Source organism: Elephas maximus, chromosome 11 (assembly GCF_024166365.1).
Source record: "Elephas maximus indicus isolate mEleMax1 chromosome 11, mEleMax1 primary haplotype, whole genome shotgun sequence".
Taxonomy (NCBI): Eukaryota; Metazoa; Chordata; class Mammalia; order Proboscidea; family Elephantidae; genus Elephas; species Elephas maximus.
Window position 1 is genome coordinate 20380792 of NC_064829.1, and position 20354 is coordinate 20401145.

Sequence of the window (20354 nt, forward strand, 5' to 3'; positions counted from 1 at the left end):
GAGGAAACCCTGGTGGCATAGTGGTTAAGAGTTACAGCTACCAACTGAAAGGTCAGCAGCTGGAATCCACCAGGCGCTCCTTGGAAAGTCTATCGGGGCAGTTCTACACTGTCCTATAGGGTGGTTATGAGTTGGAACCAACTCGACAGCAATGGGTTCGTTTTGGTTGTAGCCTACTAGACTGTGAGAAAATAAATTTCTCTTTGCTAAAGCCATCCACTTGTGATATTTCTGTTGTAGCGGCACCTAACAACAACAATGGTAATTCTATTTTCAGTTTTTTGAGGAACTGCCACACTGTTTTCCACAATGGCTGTACCATTTTATGTTACACCAGCAATGAATAAGAGTTCCAATTTCCCTACATTTTTGCTAATGCTTGTTATTTATTTATTTTGTCTTACCCAATTTTATCTTAGTCACCCTAAAAAAACCAAAACCAAAACCAAACCCATTGCCTTGGTATCTCATTGTGGTTTTGATTTGCCTTTCTCTGATGGTTAATGACAGCCAGGATTTTTTCATGTGTTTGGTGGCCATTTGAATGTCCTCTTTGGTAAAATGTCTGTTCAAGTCCTTTGCCCATTTTATGATTGAGTTATTCGTCTTTTTGTTGTTGTCAGAGTTTTATATATATTTTGGTTATTCATTTCTTATCAGACCTATGGTTGTCAAAGATATTCTCCTCGTCATTAGCTTGTCTTTTCACTCTTTTGGTAAAGTCTTTTGATGAGCAAGAATTTTTAATTTTTATGAGGTCCCATTTATTTATTTTGTCTTTTGCTGTCTGTGCTTTTGTTATTATATTAGGTAATCCATTGTTAAAAGCTGGGCCTGACAGCCTTGCCTCTGCGTTTTCTTCTAAGAATTTTAGGGTTTCAGTTTTCATATTTAGGTCTTCAATTCATTTTAAATTTGTTTTTGTGTATGGTGCTAGACATGGATCCTCTTTCATTTTTTCTGCGTGTGGAAATCCAATTTTCTTGGCACTGTTTATTGAAGAGATTTTCTTTCCCCATCAAATGGACTTAGCACCCTTGTCAAAAAATCAGTTGACCATAGATATGTGGCTTTAACTTCTCTCTTTTTTTGTTATTAAACTTTTAGGTTTAGTAATAGAAATCAATGGTTCATACTAAATAAGTGAGGATGACACAAATTTAAAATTAATTTTTTTTTTTTTTTTTAATATGGAACACTTCACGAATTTGCGTGTCATCCTCGCGTAGCGACCATGCTAATGTTTTCTGTATGGTTCCAATTTTAGTATATGTGCTGGGGAAGCAAGCACTTATTTTTTTCTTTTTTAATTTTCTCAGATGGGGCAAATCCCACTTTAATGCAAAAGGCTTGATTTACAACACATTCAGTAATGAACAAACAGTTATTGACTTGTGAGCATTGGAATATATAAAAGTCCCTTGAAGTTCAAGTAGTCAAGAGCATTCAACATAATTTGCTCTTTGAGGGGCTTCTGTGGTTTTACTTAACCCTTCTTTTCTAAATTAGATTAAATTACTTTCACAGCATTTAGTTGGTGTTTCCATCATGTGTTTGAGAGTTGTTACAAGGTCAAATATGAGTTTAATATAGACATTCCATTTGGAGGCCTATCTAGAAAATACTGCATTTAATCTCTATGTTGTTCCAAAGCATCAGCACTAATCGCACAGTGGAAGTCACGTCACCTAGCAACAAGTTCAAATGCTGAGCTGTACGCGTTACATAGAATACTCCTGGATTTTCAGCCAAACTTCTTGCTTTACCTTTTATTTACCAATCAAATTAGTTCCATTATCATAGGCTTGCCTTTGACAACCTTTTACATTAATGCCTAATTAAAAAAAAAAAAAAAACTTCATATAAATCAAAATCTGTACTTTTAAGAGCAGGTGTAAGGCCAATGAAACACTCATTGATTTAGACTTGTTTTTCTTCTTTAGATAGTGCGATGATATCTATAATAAATGTTATTCAACATGTCTTCTGACCATGGTAAATTCTAGTTAAGCTGAGTAATTATTTTATTTAAAAAAGTTATATATGGTTGCATCCCTCACTTGGCTCTCTCACTGTGTTCCCCGTTAAATTAATCATCGTAGTTTGAATCCACCACTCAGATTAAAAAAACAAAACTTGTTGCCACTGAGTAGATCCCATTTCACAGCAATCCCACATGTTACAGAGTTAGAGCTGCTCCATGAGGTTTTCTTGGCTGTAATCTTCACAGGAGCAGGTCACCAGACCTTCCTTGATCTTTCATGTTTTTCTTTCTTATATCTCTAGGCTGAATTCCAAGCTATTTCTTTCAATTTATTATTTCTCTCTCTAGCCAACTGTTCAGCCTGTTGAGATTATTTTTCAAATGTCAATATATATTTCATGCGTAGGGTTTCTATACGCTTTTTTCCAAATTTGTTTGTTCTTTTTTCCCATAATATCCTGTTTCTGCCCTATACGTTGTATTTCTTCCTTTATCTCTTCCAACATTTTAAACATAATTCTTTTAAAGATTCTTTCATATTGTTCTATTAACCCTAGTTCTTAGATGGGAATGATTTCTTTTGTGATTCTTCCTCATGGTGGTTCATTTCCTGTGTGGTGTCTAATTTTCACCTCTGAACTCACCTGTAATGGGAGTGGTTTAGATAAATTACAGGGAGAGCAGGCCAGCTTCCTGTGGCTTCTGACAACTGGTTGCCCAGTTAGAGTGTTCCAGTCTCTGTTTCACAGGTGGGACAAGTCCTGGCTTTATAACTGGGATTTCTTCTCAGACAGGCTAGTGGCCCTGTTTTCTATCCCGTATGAACATCAAAACCCCAGCTTCCAACTCCTAAAGCTCGTGTTGAATTCTCCTATCATCCTTATCCATTCAGTTTTACGCTTATACATTACTTTGCCTTTGAGTTTACTTTTCCTTTCTAGCCTCTTTTTTTTCTTTTTTCCATTCAAGAAATGTTTATCAAATGCCTACAAAGGCGTCTGACACAATTCTAAGCACTAGGATCTGCAGTGAAGAAAATAATGCCTTTGCCCTAAAGGATTTTATATTCACGGGATTTCTCATTCGCCATTCATGCCCTAAATGTACTGAAAATATTTTGTCACGTTTTGTCAGCATTTCTATGTGTTTAGAGTGTGTGTGTGTTTGGGGGGGGGTGTATATGGGTGGAGATGTCCAGCTGCTGCAGCTCCTTCTGCCATAACAGCCAGAAGTTCCCTGTCCTCCCTCTTAGACCATCCTACCTGTGCCTCCTAAAGGGTTGAAAGGATGGCAATACTTCTGGCACGCCTTGAAGACTAGGAAAATATTTCTAGTCACATTTAACCTGAGAGGCAGCTGAATATAATTAACTGTTAAGGAGGTAGATTTGAGAGTCTAAATGCCTAGTCTCCAACCCAGCTCAACCGCTTATTAGTTGTTAAGACCTTGGGCAAAAGTCACTCTTAGTGCTTCAGTTTCCTCATCTGATTCATTATATGCTTATTGATAGGATTTCAATGAGTAGAGTGCTTAGAATGGTAGTTGGCATGTTGTAAGTATTAATTATTGGTAGCTGCAATAAAAACATCAGTGACCCAGTGGCAAACACAATGCTTTATGACTAGCAGATTGTCAACAGATATTCATTGTTAACTTTTTCCTGCTCTGTATTTTGCTTTCTACCATCTGCATGCCTTGTGGGTCAGGGCATGCGGGTGAAACGTTTCATCATAGTGTGCACCTGTGTGGCTGGGCTGAGTTGTCAGCTGCAGCAAGGTTGGGAGCCAAACCAGGTAGCAACCAGGGGGATGTCTGAAGTCCCCACGGGGACAGAAGGAATTCTGCCAGACAGCTCATTTCTCTGAGGGTATTTATTATAGCTCGCTCCTATGTAGACTTATCTGCTTCTGGGGTGCCTTCATGATGCCCGGTGATTTCTAACAGAAATACCCCTCCTCTCAATCTCAAAGGAGTCCCTGGGTGGTACAAATGGTTAAGTGCTCGGCTGCTAACCAAAAGATTGGCAGTTCAAGTCCAGCCAGGGGTGTCTCAGAAGAAAGGCCTGGCAACCTACTTCAAAAAAATCAGCCATTGAAAACCCTGTGGAGCATAGTTCTACTAGGACACACGTGGGGTCGCCATGAGTCAGAACTGAATTAATGGCTAAAACCTACCTGCTCATCAAAGCTCAGCTAAAATGCCTCTGCTTCCACAAAGCCTTTTCCAAATCCTACATTCTACCTTCTCCTTTATCCTCCTCTCACTGTAGAGCAAGTACTCATCCCTCCCCTGAACCCAGATGATAGCATGTCATCCGTATCTTCTTTACCAACTTGTGACGTACAATCCGGTTATTCGTGTTCCAGTCATTGCATCAATTAGAAGTCAGCATCCTGAGGGCAAATCTCCATCTGATTCACCTTTGTTTGCTCACAGCCATTTGCTCAATAAAACACTTGCTAAATGAATAAACGAATGATAAATAACCACAGCAAAACTGACCTATATTTCACAGCTGAAATCAAGTATTGGGAAGTTCCAAAAATCACTGATCAATAACAGACTACTTTCAAGACATTACATACTTAGCAGAACTTTTCTCTGCCACTAAAGGAAGCACTTCAAATATCTGCTCCATGGCTGCAACCCAAAAAACCCACTGCCATCAAGCTGATTTCGACTCATAGCAACCCTATAGGGCAGAGTAGAACCGCCCCACTGGGTTTCCGAGGCTGCGAATCTTTATGGAAGCAGACTGCCATGTCTTTCTTCCGTGGTGGGTTGAATTATGGACCTTTGGGTTAGTAGCTGAGCACTTTAACCACTGAGCTACCAGGGCTCCTTCCGTGGGTTCAAGAGGCTTGTCATGAATGGCTGCAAGCAGACTTATACTTGTAGCAAGAGAGAGTATCGTGGTGTCGTGATGTGGAATCTCAAGAACTCACGCAGTAAAGCAGAAGTGAGTTGGGTTAGAAATTTTTTGCAGTGACCTGCCTCATTTCCACATAAAATAGTTTAAAGGAAGTAAACATGTTCTCAATGTGTTTTTCCATTTCACTTTAAACGGAGCTCCCATAGTTTGATTCTCGTTTTGAATGATGTCTCTGTAACAAGCCTTCTACGTTGACAAAGGAGACGCTGCATTTCATGTGGTTACCGTAGAAAAGACAAGCAGTTCCAAATACCTCTTAACATCTTTGTGCAGCTTTTGAGAGCTGAAGTCCCCTAACCTTTCTCATGTTTGGATCTCTGTAGTCTACGGCTATAAATACATTAATAATAATGTACACTATATCTTTATATGGAAACCCTGGTGGTGTAGTGGTTAAGAGCTATGGCTGCTAACCAAAAGGTCAGCAGTTCGAATTTACTAGGCACTCCTTGGAAACTCTATGGGACAGTTCTACTCTGTCCTATAGGGTCGCTATCAGTCGGAATTGACTCAAGGGCAATGGGTATATCTCTATATAATATATATGTTCACACAATATACAATTAGTACAATGATAATATACAATTATATCTCTATACTTTACAACCATTATAAATATTACAAGTAATGTGTGTTTTATTTATTTTAACTCCCCCTTATTTCTTGATTTATTTTGCTTTAAATTATTTATCAACAAAGGTCTAAACATTTATTGAATTATCTTCAGCCTTGTGGTGATAAACTTCTCCTACTACTTTGATTTTGTATTACCAATTAGAACCGGAAATGGGACAAATTGGCTCCGAATCTGTGTTATACAGGATATCAATCTGTTTCAACTTCGTAAAAGTTGTTCAAATGCCATTGCTTCAGATTCTAGTGGGACTCAGGACATCAAAATATCTCTATTTTATAAGACAAAGTGATTTTAACATGACCATATTTTAAAATATGAATCAATTTTTTTGTCACTCCAGCTAAAATCATTTAGCATTATATTTTTACTTACAGCTTTTATATTTCTTTAGTGTGTCATAGTTTAAGGCAATGCCACTCTTTAATACAACATTGGAAGTGCTCAACAATTTTTTGAAATAGTAAGACCCATAATGTGGCCTAGATAAGAAACAAAATTGTTTAAAGTCTCAAAAAATGCAAAATGGAGAAAAATTCCGATTAAAATGTTTAAACAAAACAGTCTGGTTCTCTGTAGACAAGGAATTTATCCATAAAAGCCAGTAAATATTTAGTGCCCCTCCTCCCTGTCACCCTTGCTTCCTTCACCTCCCAGTCCTGGATACATCAGGGCAGCTCTCCACTTGCCCCTCCTCCTGAGTCAGAGGAAAAAAACAATTCTTCACTCCAGTTCGATGACATAACTTCCGGGAGTGCCTGTTCAGAAGTAAAAGCTGTCAGGGATTTTTCCACTTACACTGTACCTAGCCTGGCTAGAATGCAGGAAGCTTAGAGATGGAGGGGGCTGTGGGAAACTGGGCCTGACACAGACCAGGTCTTAAGTAAACGTTTGTTGAATGAATGAATGACTCAATAGAAGAATGATGCCCTATATTTTTATTACACTTTTTTTTAACATGTAGGTAACTGCCTTCTCTTTCAGTTTTGAAAAGGAAATAAAGAATTGTTTTCATTTTTCATCATTTCCTCCTTTTCACTTCAACACTGCTGAAACTATTCTGAGAGGAGGAGTTCAGATTTCTCGACTCTGCTCCAGTAATAAGTTGCTCCCCTTCTCCCTGTGCACCGCTTTCTCTTCAGTGAAACCTAGAAGTTCCCCCTGACAGTGCGGTTCCTGATTTGGGGTATGCGAGGGAGACACTGCTCATTTGAAGTTCTGGTGAGCAGAGGACCAGAGGGGCTGGACATTCCTGAAGAGAAGGTGCCTGTATTGACAGGGTCTGCATGGAGGGTTCTGAAGCCTGTGTAGCTCTTTCCCTCTGGGACTATCGGGCTGTGAAGGAAAGAAAGGAATGAAGGTGGAGGGGGTTACCGTATGTGCTGGGGCTGGCCCGGAGATCTACTTGGTGTGGCTTCCTGTGGTCGGCCACTGGGCATACTCAGGAGGGAGTAAAAAAAGGGAGTAGGGTTAGATAACTAAAATCAGCCTTGGGAATATCAAAATAGAATCGATGTAATAAATCCCTCTGATTCTAGGACACATTTCCTGGCCTCAGAAAGGAGATGTCGTTTTGTTCCAGCCATGTGGCTTCAATCGTAATGTCTATCCTTCTGGCTTAGAAGCAGCTCTTGGCAAGTGAAGTAAGTGGCTTTTATGTGATGCCATGGGCACCAATCACCCCTCAGGTTGAAGTCTCATTCTTAAGGGTTATGCCCTTCACTCTTTTTAAAACAGAGAGGAGAAGGGAGGGGAGGATGGGGGCAATAAAACAAAAACTCAAGACCGGGGATGGGACCACAGCTTTCACAATTTACTCAAAGCTGGGCCTAATTTGTTTCTAAAGTATTTTAAATATAGAAAACCCTGGTGGCATAGTGATTAAGAGCTATGGCTACTAACTAAAGGTCGGCGGTTCAAATCCATCAACTGCTCCTTGGAAACTCTATGAGGCAGTTCTACTCTGTGCTGTAGGGTTACCATGAGTCGAATTGACCTGACAGCAATGGTTTTTTGTCTTTTTTTTTTTTTGGTTTTTAGTTGTATATTCTTTTCTGTCTTTTTCAGAATGTAAATATATGCCTTTAAAAGTGGGTAGGAGGGATTATCTGGGTACACACAGCATGCTCATGAGCTTTGTGACAAGCACTATTATTCCTTCTTGACTCCAGGTTACAATTAAATTAAAAAAAAAAAATCACTTAAATATTTATAACTATGAGCTATGTGATTTTGGAAACTTTCATGTAAATTGTAGATCTTTAGATTTTAATTTACATGTATCGATTGATTCTTCAGAAATGTTTTGAATCATCCAAGAGTTTTCTTGGATAACCTCATCTCCTAAGCCACAAGGTAGAGGTAAGGTTAAAATATCTGAAGACAGGTTGTAGTAGTCACTGTGTATTCAACTTGTAATCTTCCATAAAATCTGGCTCGTTCATTTACCTCGCCATCTTGTTACAGATGACGAAGCAGGGCCATAGAGTAGGCAGTAATGAACACTTGGAGACTGTGCCAGTGGTACTATTAATCCATGAGTCATTTTTTCCAGTTGATAGTAGTGAATACTTAGAAGTAACCAGGGCATACAGTTTGTACTAATGACAGCACAGTGTCATAGTACCTGGAAGTGTCATTGTAACTGCCAAAGAGGTTAAAAAAAATTCCTGATATCTGAGAAAACTGGACCTTAATTCCTTGATTGTAAAAGATTTGCTGCCTTAATGTAGATTTACTAATACAACAAAGGTGAGGTAATTTTTGTTTTAATATAGAGTATAAGAATCATCAGCATAGCATTCAGCATTATTGGTACTTTTCCTCACAACATTTTCTCTTTTATTTGTTCTTTGGTTTCCTCATCATTTTACACTGGCCACCATTTAAACACCATCCTTGTTACTTTCTGGTCACGCATCTCACAAATCAAGCTGATTTCTTTTGATAGCAGTGTTTTCCTGCCCAGAACTCACGATGTTGATGTGATGTACACCTCACTTCTCCTTCTGTCTCTGAACTGGTCCCTTTCAGAGGACACAGCCAGCCACCCAGCTGCTCAAGCCTTTAGCAGGTGAGTCCCGCAGAGCAGTTCCCTGTTCTTAACCTCTCTCTAACCCACATGCAAGTCCTGTCCATTTTACCTCACAAATACCTTCCTAATCTCTGCACCTTCATCTTCCCTCATCACCACTCTTGCTTGTACTACCCCAAGTACCTCCTAAGTGGTCCGGCCTGGGTAGAGACGGACTTCCTGAGACTGGAGGGATGCCAAGGGCTACAAGTGGTGGGGGCCTGCATTGAATCCCATGCACACCACGGGAGGCCATAGAAACTTTGCAATGGGATTGGCTCTGAACATTGAGCACTGAGGCCTGAGAAGCCTAGTGCTGGTCCCGGTTGATGTTCAGGGAGTGCCTGCGCTGGGTACAAGGCTGGGCCACAGCGCCTCTGGCAGAGGTGTATCAGGAGCAAGAAAATGAGAAACAATGCATTTCATATTTACCCATCTGGTGTCATGTCCCTTCTGTCTAAGGAACTTCCTTTAACATTTCTTCAGTGGAGATCTGCTGGTGGTGGGTCTCTTGGCTTCAGTTTGTCAAGGAAAGCCTTTGTATTGCCTTAATTTTTGAATGATATTTTTGGTAAATACAGAATTCTAGGTTGATAGTTTTTTTCCTTTCAGCTGTTTAAAGATTACCTTGCTCCATTGTCCTCTGGCCTCTATAGTTCTCATGAGAAGTCTTTGTCATTCAGACTTTTGTTCCTCTGTATGGAATTTGTCTTTTTTCTCTAGCAAGTTTTAAGATTTTTCTCTTTATCGATGTTTGTTGGTGGTTTTGTTATGATGTGCCTTGGTACACTTCCATGTCTTCATTTAATATATCCAATCTTTCCTCTGGCTTCTTGAACATATGGAATATTATAGATATTTTAAGGTCTTTGCTAATTCTATTGTCTTTGTCATTTCTGGGTTTGTTCTTATTAGTGTATTTTTCTCCTGATTAATGGTCATATTTTCCTGTTTCTTGGTATGTCTGCTAATTTTTGATTGGATACTGGCTATTGTGAATTTATCAAAATACACTGTTGAGTAACATATTCATTTAAAGTGTATTGCACTTCGTTCTGACACACCATTATTTTACTGTAGATATTTGATCCTTTTGAGGCTTGCTTTTAAGCTTGGTTAGAAAAGATATGGGATGGTTCCTGGCTACCACCACTGACTGCTCTGACAAGGATCACAATAGGGGGTCCCAGACAGAGCTGGAGAAAAATGTAAGTCAAAATTCTAACTCACAAAAACAGACCAGACTTACTGGCCTGACAGAGACTGGAGAAACCCTGAGACTATGGCCCCCGGACACCCTTTTATCTCAGTAATTAAGTAGCTCCTGAGGTTCACTCTTTAGCCAAAGGTTAGACAGGCCCATAAAACAAAACAAGACTAAAGGGGCACCCCAGCCCAAGGGCAAGGACAAGAAGGCAGGAGGGGACAGGAAAACTGGTAATAGGGAACCCAAGGTAGAGAAGGGAGAATGTTGACATGTTGCGGGGTTGTTAACCAATGTCATAGAACAGTATGTGTACTAACTGTTTAATGAGAAGCTAGCTTGTTCTGGGAAACCCTGGTGGTGTAGTGTTTAAGTGCTATGGCTGATAACCAAGAGGTCAGCAGTTCAAATCCGCCAGGCACCCCTTGGAAAGTCTATGGGGCAGTTCTACTCTGTCCTATAGGGTCGCTATGAGTCAGAGTTGACTTGATGGCAGTGGGTTTGGTTTGGTTTTGGTTTAGTTTGTTCTGTAAGTACAATTAAAAAAAAAAAAAAAAGCTTTGAGCTAGGGCTAATTTAGCCCCACTATAAAAAAAAAAAAATTTTTTTTTTTACTAAGCTCTACTCTATAGTGTCATTGTGAGTTGAAATCGACTCGATGGCAACGGGTTTGGGTTCTTTACTAAGGTGAGAAACTTCTGAGGACTCTGTACAATGCTGCATGTATTATTCTGACTGGTGGGAACGAGAACTATTCCAAGCTCCATATGATCTGCCGCAATCGTTTGGATTAATACTTTCCTGTGGCCCTTTCCCTAAGCAGGCAAAGAAGCAGTAATCAGCTCAAGGCTCCTCTGCAGCTCTTCGGAGCTCCCTCTTGGTACAACACCCTTCTCTTTAGTACTCTTTCCCACAATTCTGGCCACCTCAGCCTCCTTGAATTTCAATCTCTATCTCCTGAGCCTAACAAGACGGATAGGTTCTGCTTGGGTTTCCCTGGCTGGAACGCAGCCTGAAAACCTTCTCCAGGCCACGAGCTGGAACAATCATATGCCTCTCCCCACACTTCCCCCTTCTCTCAGCTCACAATTCTGCACTGTCTGTTATCCAATATCCCAAACCAGTTTTTTGTTAATGTGTTTTGCCTGTTTTTCTAGTTGTTTATGGTGAGAGGGCAATTTCCCTGACAGTGCTCCTTTGCGGGCAGAAGTTCCTGGTAATGTGGTTTTACATTTGCTTCTCTGGGGTCCCAGACATTTACCATTTTTATGAGAATTCTTGGCATGGGATACCTACACCATGTGGTGCCGTAAATTTGGACACCACATACATGCAGCACGGGCTTGAGGAATCCATTAGTTGTTTTTCTACCCAGAACCACCTCCAGGCAGATGGCAGCTTTCGTATAGCTTCTCTATGTCAGTTGGTGATATTTTTACTAGACTCATTTCTTGACTAAGCAACCCGCGGTGCATCCTAGCTGTCACGGATTGAATTGTGTCCACCCAAAATATGTGTCAGCTTGGCTAGGCCATGGTTCCCAGTGTTGTGTGATTGTCTACCATTTTGTTATCCAATGTGATTATCCTGTGTTGTAAATCCTACCTCTGTGATGTTAACGAGGCAAGATTAGAGACAGTTATGTTAATGAGGCAGGACTCAGTCTACAAGATTAGGTTGTATCTTAAGCCAATCTTTTTTGAGATATAAAAGAGAGGAGTGAGCAGAGAGGCAGGGGGACCTCATGCCATCAAGAAACAAGAGCCAGGGGAATAGTGCATCCTTTGGACCTGAGGTCTCTGCGATAAGTACCTAGTCCAGGGGAAGATTGATGACGAGGACCTTCCTCCAGAGCCGACAGAGAGAGAAAGCCTTCCCCTGGAGCTGATGCCCCGAATTTGGACTTCTAGCCTACTAGACTGTGAGAGGATAAATTTCTCTTTGTTAAAGCCATCCACTTGTGGCATTTCTGGTATGGCAGCACTAGATGACTAAGACGCCAGCTTTGTACTAAGGTCTTGGTACCAGCTTCCCACCTTGAGTACTCTGAGTCCACATCTATGATTCTAGCATGGGTATTAAAACTCCAGTCCCCGGCTCTAGGGCCTTTTCTAGGTAAAATTGGTATTTTTGCATTATGAACTCCATGCATATTTTATTTTTATGTACTTGTAATGTCGTAGCAGCACAGTGGTTAAGAGCTCAGCTGCTAACCAAAAGAATGGCAGTTTGAATCCACTAGCTGCTCCTTGGAAACCCTATGGGGCAGTTCTACTCTGTCCTATAGGGTCTCTATGAGTTGAAATCAATGGCAACAGATTTCTTTTTTTTTGTAATGCTGTAGATCATTTAGCCTAGTAACAGCTCAGTTTTGTGATTCCAATTTAAAAAGTTTAATTGATTGTGATTTTTGTCTATATGCTAAAGACTTAGTTTAAAATATAATTAATTTAAGTTCTTGTAAAAGTTTTGTTAGGTCAGACAATGGTTGTCCTTAAAATTGAAAAGAAACATATTAATTTATAAACACAGTTTAACAAATTAAAGGGAATTTAGAGATGCTATGGAAACTGGGAATGATGCTATAAAAGCACCCTTGAGATTAATTTTTTTAATGGCTAGATTTTTAAATAGAAGAATAAGATTTTAGAGCAAAACTTCAAAGACTTCAGAAGATCTAGGTTTTTGTTTTATAATTTTATTTGTTTAATCCAACAGTTTCTACGTGTATCATTTAGTGACACTGATTACATTCTTTGAGCTGTGTGACCATTCTCACCCTCCTTTTCTGAGTTGTTCCTCCCCCATCAACATAAATTCACTGCCCCTTAAGGTTCCTGTCTAATCTTTCAAGTTGCTGTTGTCAATTTTATCCCATACAGATAGTTCTTAAAAGAGCATAGTGCTCAAGGCAGACTTTTTTTTTTTACTAATTAAGCTAAACTATTTTTTTTTTTAATTGTTTGGTTTAAAGAAGGCTTCAGGGTATGTTTCGGTTTAAGATTTAAAGATTATCTCAGGGTAATAGTTTCAGGGGTTCATCCAACCTTCATGACTCTAGGAAGTCTGGAGTCCATGAAAATTTGAAATTCTGTTCTACATTTACCCCCCTTTTGATCAGGATTCGTCTATGGACTCTGATCAAATGTTCAGAAGATCCAGGTTTTTTAATTTGTCACTTTACTACATTGAACCTTAATTTCATAAAACTTAAAATAAACTCTGAAGAATCCTTTCTGCGCTCCAGCATAGTCCTCTGAGCACCAATAGCTCCTAGTTAACAGGCCACACAGATTCATAAATTCTTATGCATTAGAACATATCTTCAGCAAAACTGAAAGGATGGATCTATAGTTTTGTTTATATTCTTCCCTGGAGAATTTTTTTTTTTTTATGTAAGCTATCAAATCACGATGTAGTTGATTCAGTTTGGTCATTATAATGGTTGAAATAATTCTCATAACCATTTTATTGAGAAGTCTCAGCTTATAAAGCTATGAATATGAAAGTTATTTCTCTCACTAGCTGCCACCAACTGTGTTCCATCAGTCCCTCTCTGCTGGGTGGCAGGGATCTTAGTGAAAGCACAGTTTGATTTCATAAATTTCCACACAGTTTTGGAATTTAGGACACACTATTTGTTTTAGAATTTCATTTTCATCTGACTCAATGTACTTTTTGTCTTCCTCCAGTCTGGGCTCCAGGGACTCGGAAGCATGGGATGGGGTGGTAGGTTCCACTCTCACACACCTCCCTCCCTCTCTTTTCCCAATACTGGGAAGTCTGCTCTTGGTTCCTATGAAGGGTGCATCTGGGATCCTTTAGAGAGTCTTAGTGGGCCCCTCAGAGGCCCTAAGTGGTGCAAATGATTAACACACTTGGCTGCTAATTAAAAGGTTGGCAATTTGAACCCGGAGGCACCTTGGAAGAAAGGCCTGGTGATCTACAGGTAGTCCTTGACTTTTGACATGTTCAAGTTATGATGAATGACACAACTGTTTTTGTTTTTATCATGCTCTAGGTGAAGTTTTACAGAGCAAATTATTTTCTCATTGAACAATTAATACACATATTGTCTTGTGACATTGGTTGTCAACCCCATGAAGTGTCAACACTCTCCCCTTCTCAACCTTGGGTTCCCTGTTTCCATTCGTCCAGCTTTCCTGTCCCCTCCTCCCTTCTCGTCCTTGCCCCTGGGCTGATGTGCCCATTTAGTCTCATATACACGGCTGGGCTATGTGTATTATTGTTTGTTTTATAGGCCTGTTTAATCTTTGGCTGACGAGTGAACCTCAGGAGTGACTTCAGGCCTGAGTTGAAAGGATGTCCCAAAGCCATACTCTCAGGGTTTCTCCAGTCTCTGTCAGACCAGTAATTTTTTTTTTTTTAGTTTTAATTTTGTTCTACATTTTTTTCCAGCTCTGTCCAGGACCCTCCATTGTGATCCCTGTCAGAGCAGTCTGTAGTGGTAGCCAGGCACCATCTAGTTGTGCTGGACTCAGTCTGGTGGAGGCTGTGGTAGTGGTAGTCCATTAGTCGTTTGGACTAATCTTTCCCTTATGTCTTTGGTTTTCTTCATTCTCCCCCCAGCCCTCAACCCAGTAACTCAGTTCCTATGAGAGTCTGGATGTGTCCACGAAACTTCTACAACTCTGCCTTGGTCAAATTGTGCTGGCTTCCCCAGTATTGTGTACTGTCTTACCCTTCACCAAAGTTAGCACTTATCTATTTTCTAGTTAGTGTTTTTCCTTCCTACTCCTCCCCTCCCTCATGACCATCAAAGATTGTTTCTTCCTCTGTGTAAACATTTTCATGAGTTTGTATAATAGTGGTCTCATACAGTATTTGTCCTTTTGTGATTGACTATTTCACTCAGCATAATGCCCTCCAGATTCATCCATGTTGTGAGATGTTTCACAGATTCATCATTGTTCTTTATCATTGCATAGTATTCCATTGTGTGTATGTACCACAGTTTATCCATTCCTCTGTTGATGGGCACTTAAGTTGTTTCCATCTTTTTGCTATTGTGAATAATGCTGCAATGAACATGGGTATGCATGTATTTGTGTAACAGCTCTTATCTTTTTTTTTTTTGCTACATCTTATTGTTAGTAATATGTACTACCATATGTGGCAGCATGTAATTTGCTGTTATCATTCTCATGCTAACCCCTAAAGACAAATAAAAATCAGATTTACAAAGAACTGATAATAAAAGGCAATATTTATGAAAACTTTTTTAAAAAGAAGAGGTATTCAACTTACGTCAGAACTGACTTACAATGGTCATTGGAATGGAACTCCAATTTATGACAGGGACTACCTGTGTTTCCAAAAAATTAGCCATTGAAAACCCTATGGAGGACAGTTCTACTCTGACACACATGTGGTCCCCATGAGTTGGATTTGACGAGATGGCAACTGGTAAAACGGTAACTGGTATGGGGTCTATCACCTGCACAGGCCCTTGGCATGAGATTGGCCCCTGCTTGACCTCTTTCCCTCTCTTTAGCTTCCCCTTCAGGTGGCCATCCTGCAGCCCTTTCCTTCCGGGTCCATTTGTCCAGAGGTAGCCCCCTAGTGGAGGGGAGGGAAAACTTCAGTCAGCTCAAGGCCAGCACCTCCTTCAGGGTCCCCTTGACCCTCAGGAAACTCACTTGCCATGCCTGATAGTGAGGACATGGCCATCTTGCTCCTGTCCAGTGCTCAATGTCCAGCAGCAGCATCAGGCACTCTGCTGTACACATGAATCACCAGCAGTCAGATGAGAGGCATTTCCACCCCTAACATTGTCAAGGGGAGAATGTGTATGTGTACCCCACTGGAGGAGGGCATCTCTGGCTCCTTTCTCAACGTTTGACAGGAGAAAGAAGGGGAAAAAACTCTCTCCACCATTACTGTTTACCTCCAGTGATGTGTAGGTGACTGTGTGTGTGTGTGTGTGTGTGAGTGCTCACACATGCCCATGTGGTGGGGAACAGGGAGGAGGAGGAGGGGATGGAGCTTCCTGAAGCAGCTTCCACTGGAAGGCTGCCTCTCAGTGAGCTCTGTAGGGAGGGGAACCCCAACAGCTGACAGTTCTCTGACCTTAGTATGTGGGTTCTTTTCATTGTGTGTGTGTAATTTGTTTTTTTTCTTCTTCTTTTTTAATTTATTGTGCTTCAAGTGACAGTTTACAAATCAAATCAGTCTCTCATACAAAAACTTATACACACCTTGCTGTGTACCCCTAGCTGCTCTCCCCCTAATGTGACAGCACACTCCTCCTCTCCACCCTGTGTTCTCCATGTCCATTCAACCAGCTCCTGTCCCCCTCTACCTTCTCATCTCGCCTCCAGATGGGAGTTGCCCACATAGTCTCATGTGTCTACTTGAGCCAAGAAGTTCACTCCTCACCAGTATCATTTTCTGTCGTATAGTCTAGTCCAATCCATTTGAAAAGTTGGCTTTGGGAATGGTTCCAGTCTTGGGCTAACAGAGTCTGGGGACCATGACCTCCAGGGTCCCTCTAGTCTCAGTCAGACCATTAAGTCTGGTCTTTTTATGAGAATTTGAGGCCTGTGCTGCACTGTTCTGCTCCATCAGGGATTCTCTGTTATGTTCCCTGTCAGGGCAGTGATAGGTTGTAGCCGGGCACCATCTAGTTCTTTTGGTCTCAAGCTGACATAGTTTCTGGTTTATGTGGCCCTTTCAGTCTCTTGGGCTCATCTTTACCCATGTTTTGGTGTTCTTCATTCTCCTTTGCTCCAGGTGGGTTGAGACCAATTGATGTATCTTAGATGGCCACTTGCTAGCATTTAAGACCCCAGAAGAATGTGGGTTGTTTAGTGCCTTTTATTCTTAGCTTTGGGTCTTTGCCACCAGTTCTGACACTAGACACCCCACACCATCTTATTACACTGAATTCACACATTACATCCAATTTCCTCAGGCATCATAATGACGGCATTGGCTTGCTTTGGGGGCGTGATAACAGAGTGCAGGGAGTGCAGTTTCACACCTCTGAATGAATTGACCTTAGGTAACTTATCTTATCTGATCATGTTATAAATGTACTGCTTTAACTAAGACCAATTTAATTCAGCAGATGTGCTGCAAGAAGTGCTGAGAGAGATAAGCAGAGGCCACCCAACTGAACGGAAAAACGGTAAGAATGTGGGAAAGACACTGGTGATGAGGAGGAAAGGTGTGTGAACTCTTTATTAATACCAAAGAGGTTTCCAATTACAATACTGCCAAGAGAAACACACAGCAATACTATAACACACAAAATACACTGGCTGGCTTAACCACTTGTCTCCACTTTGACAGGATGTTGAAGTATAATTGCAATCCATGAGAATTTACTGGTGAACACTTAGCCAAATCCATCTCTGTGTCCCAACATATTCTCCTGCTCTCTGGCCATCATTCAGCATCCCTCCAACTTTATTCTGGTCTTTTCCTTAAAACCATTTCCTAATATTTTTGCTACCAATGGTATTCTCTTGACACAATTTGTAGATAAAGAAAAACTATTAAAATGTCACTAGTTGGTGCTATTTTTTAATACATAAGAATAAAAGATTCAACAATTTCCCCCTCACACCAGCACAAAAGCAGGGAGTAGAAAGCACGAAGACCGCCTTAGATTTAACCTAAGCCCCTCACACAGGCAGCACAAGTCGTCTGCTTTCCTGGTGCTCCCTGCCCCTATCTACAGTCACTTGGACTTCTTGTTTCCCGTCTGGGGCTGCAAGACCCTGGCCTCGTCCTCGGGGATGAACACGCTGACGGTGAAGTCGCTGGTCTCTGTGCCGTACTTGTTCTTCACCACCAGGGCGTACTTGCCTGAGTCAGCGGTGCCCACTCCGGTGATGGTGAAGAAGGCCGTCTTTCCTGCCTCAAACTTGAGGTTGCAGTGATCATTTGAGGCCAGAGGCTTCTCATTCTTCATCCAGGAGACCTCTGGAGGTGGATCGCCCCACACGTTGCAAGTGAGATTAAGGGCCTGCAAAATAGGTTTTACATGAGGGGTGGAAATACATCTGATACGATGATGACCTAACTTTAAGAATCTTTCTGGTGAGTAATGATTGTAACCCTTGAATACTGTGTTCTTAAAAAAAAAACAAAACCATCTACATAAAAACAAATAGACAACAGTTATTTTAAAGTATAAACAAGAAGGTTAGGGGGAGAGATTAGGGAGTTTAAGTCAATGGGAGTGAAACAACCAGAACAGAAATGATGAGAATATTGACACAATGTGAAGAATGTAACCAGAGTCACTGATCATTATGTCTAGAAACTGTTCAATGGGAGCAGGTTTTGCTGTGTATATTTTCACCAAAAAAAAAAAAAAATCTTGTGGCTTGACATGATCGGATAGAGAATAATACAAACACCTTGGATGGGGGCTTAAAGGTATTACTTTTATGAACCTGCATGAGTTAAAATCTGAAATCAAATCTGAGCAGTTTTCTTTAGAGCCGAGTCTTTCTGGCTTCTGGAGTGCTGGTTATCAACAACATGAAGGAATGTGTGCACCGGTGCTCATTACAGCACTGTTCCCAATAGCTAAAGGTGGAAACAACCCAAATGTCCATCAACAGATAAGAAGATAAACAAAATGTGGTCTATACACACAGTGGAATATTACTCAGTCCTAAAGAGAAATGAGGTCCTGACACATGCCTCAACATGGATGAACCTTGAAAACATGACGAGTGAGGTAAACAGCCACACAAAGGCAAATACTAACAGGAAATGCAGGGAGCCCAAAGTTTACGAGTAGTTGCCGGGGCAGCAGGGTTGGGGAAGAGGGATTCATTGCTTAGGGGGCACTGAGTTCCTATTAAGGGCAGTGGAGTCGTTTGGAAACCAGGTGCAGTCAAATCAGTGCTGACTCAGGGCAACCCCGTTTTTTCAGAGTAGAACTGTGCTCGACGGGGTTTTCAACGGTTAATTTTTCAGAAGTAGATTGACAGGCTTTTCCTTCTGAGGCACCTCCAAGTGGACCTGAACTACCAGCCTTTCAGTTAGCAACTAAACGTGTTAACTGTTTACACCACCCAGGGACTCCTAATTTGGAAAAGGATAGTGGTAATTGTTGCATGACATAGTGAATGTAATCAACTTCACTGAATTGGACATGTAAAAATTGTTGACTTGGCAAATGTTTTGTTACATACATTTTTACCACAGAAACAAACAAACCACATTGAGGAGCTTACTTCCATTCTCCAGCTCCACTGTCTCTTTCCTAAACACGATGCTTTTTGCTCTACTGTGGCAGTGAGGACACAGTGGAGAAGCTCATTGCCACAATCACTACCTGCTTCATTTGCAACTCGTTTGCATCACTGAGTCCAGCCCCAGAATCCTAACAGCTGCTTCAGATAATGTAACTAATTTTCAAATTCCATATTCCTCATTTTACTTCTTTCCCCCAAACACCACCCAGTCTGCTGCAGTTGTGCAAGGCGCTCTACCAGAATGTATTCCCAAACAAAATATTCCCATCTGGGCTGAAGCCTTCTCATTCTAAAAGACCAATATTTAGGCCTTCAGTTTTAGTTTACTTTTTTTTACTGGAATGTTTATTGAGGTAGTTATAGATTCACCTGCAGTTGCAAGAACTGATACTGTGATAGCCTGTGTACCCTTCACTCATTTTCTCCCAGTAACAACATTTTGTGAAAGTATAGCACAATATCACAACCAGGATATTGACGTTGGTATGACTCACTGATCTTACTGGCATTTCCCCAGTTTACTTGTGTGTGTGTGTATGACCTGTGTAGGCTTGTGGATCCACCATCACAGTGAAGATCAGAACACTTCTATGACCACAGTGATCCCTCCTGTTGCCCTTTTATAGCCACACCACTTGTCCTCCTCTCCAATCCCATTCCTAACCCTTGTTAACCACTAATCTGTTCTCCATTTCTAAAATGTTACTTAAATTGGAATTATACAGTATGTAATCTTTTGGGTCTGCCATTTTTGACTCAGCATAATTCTTTAGGGATTCATCCAAGTTGTTGTGTTTATCCTTTTTTATTGGTGAGTAGTATCCCATGGTATGTATACACCTATTGAGCGATATCTAGGCTGTTCCCAGTTTTGGGCTATTATGAATTAAGTTACTGAGAATATTCTTAAGCAGGTTTTTGTGTGCACATAAGCTTTTATTTCTTTGGGATAAATGCCCAGGAGTGTGACTGCAGGCTCATAGGGTAATTGCCTGTTTTGTTCATTTAAGAAACTGCCGAATTGTTTTCCAAAATGGCTGTACCATTGTATTTTACATTCCCATCAGTGATGTATGAGTGATTCAGTTTCTCCACACCCTCACCAACATGTGCTGTTGTCACTTTTTTTTTTTAATTTTTAATTTTAGCTCTTTGATAGGTGTGTTGTGATATTTCATTGTGGTTTTAATTAGCATCTCTCTGATGGCTAGTAGTATTGAATTTACTTTACATTTTAAATTCCATTCTTGCATTTTTCTTCATACTGAAATCCAGAAATTACAAGGAA

The 20354-nt window shown here is 40.7% G+C and overlaps 1 protein-coding gene, 1 long non-coding RNA gene and 1 other non-coding gene across 12 annotated transcripts in view; 1 reads left to right on the forward strand and 2 right to left on the reverse strand.

Annotated features, from left to right (window-relative positions):
• Positions 1 to 1184: 1184 nt before the first annotated feature.
• On the reverse strand, positions 1185 to 1291 carry LOC126086399 (U6 spliceosomal RNA). The gene has a single exon (XR_007519490.1). It is a non-coding gene; the product is annotated as a U6 spliceosomal RNA (small nuclear RNA).
• A 5303-nt stretch (positions 1292 to 6594) lies between these two features.
• Positions 6595 to 20354, forward strand: part of LOC126085171 (uncharacterized) — a 41196-nt gene continuing 27436 nt past the window's right edge. For 4 of the 7 annotated variants that reach the window (XR_007519191.1, XR_007519192.1, XR_007519190.1 and 1 more), the window contains exons 1-4: positions 6595 to 6771; positions 7089 to 7193; positions 8501 to 8623; positions 16918 to 16977. This is a non-coding gene — a long non-coding RNA (uncharacterized LOC126085171). Of the gene's footprint in view, positions 6814 to 7088; positions 7194 to 8500; positions 8624 to 16914; positions 16978 to 20354 lie in introns of all 7 variants that reach the window. The other 3 variants (XR_007519195.1, XR_007519194.1, XR_007519196.1) reach the window with 2 other exon arrangements.
• Positions 16943 to 20354, reverse strand: part of MYOM1 (myomesin 1) — a 180653-nt gene continuing 177241 nt past the window's right edge. For all 4 annotated transcript variants that reach the window (XM_049900248.1, XM_049900246.1, XM_049900245.1 and 1 more), the window contains one exon: positions 16943 to 17820. In XM_049900248.1, the coding sequence (XP_049756205.1) occupies positions 17533 to 17820 (288 nt within the window). In that variant the 3' untranslated portion in view covers positions 16943 to 17532. The remainder of the gene's footprint in view (positions 17821 to 20354) is intronic.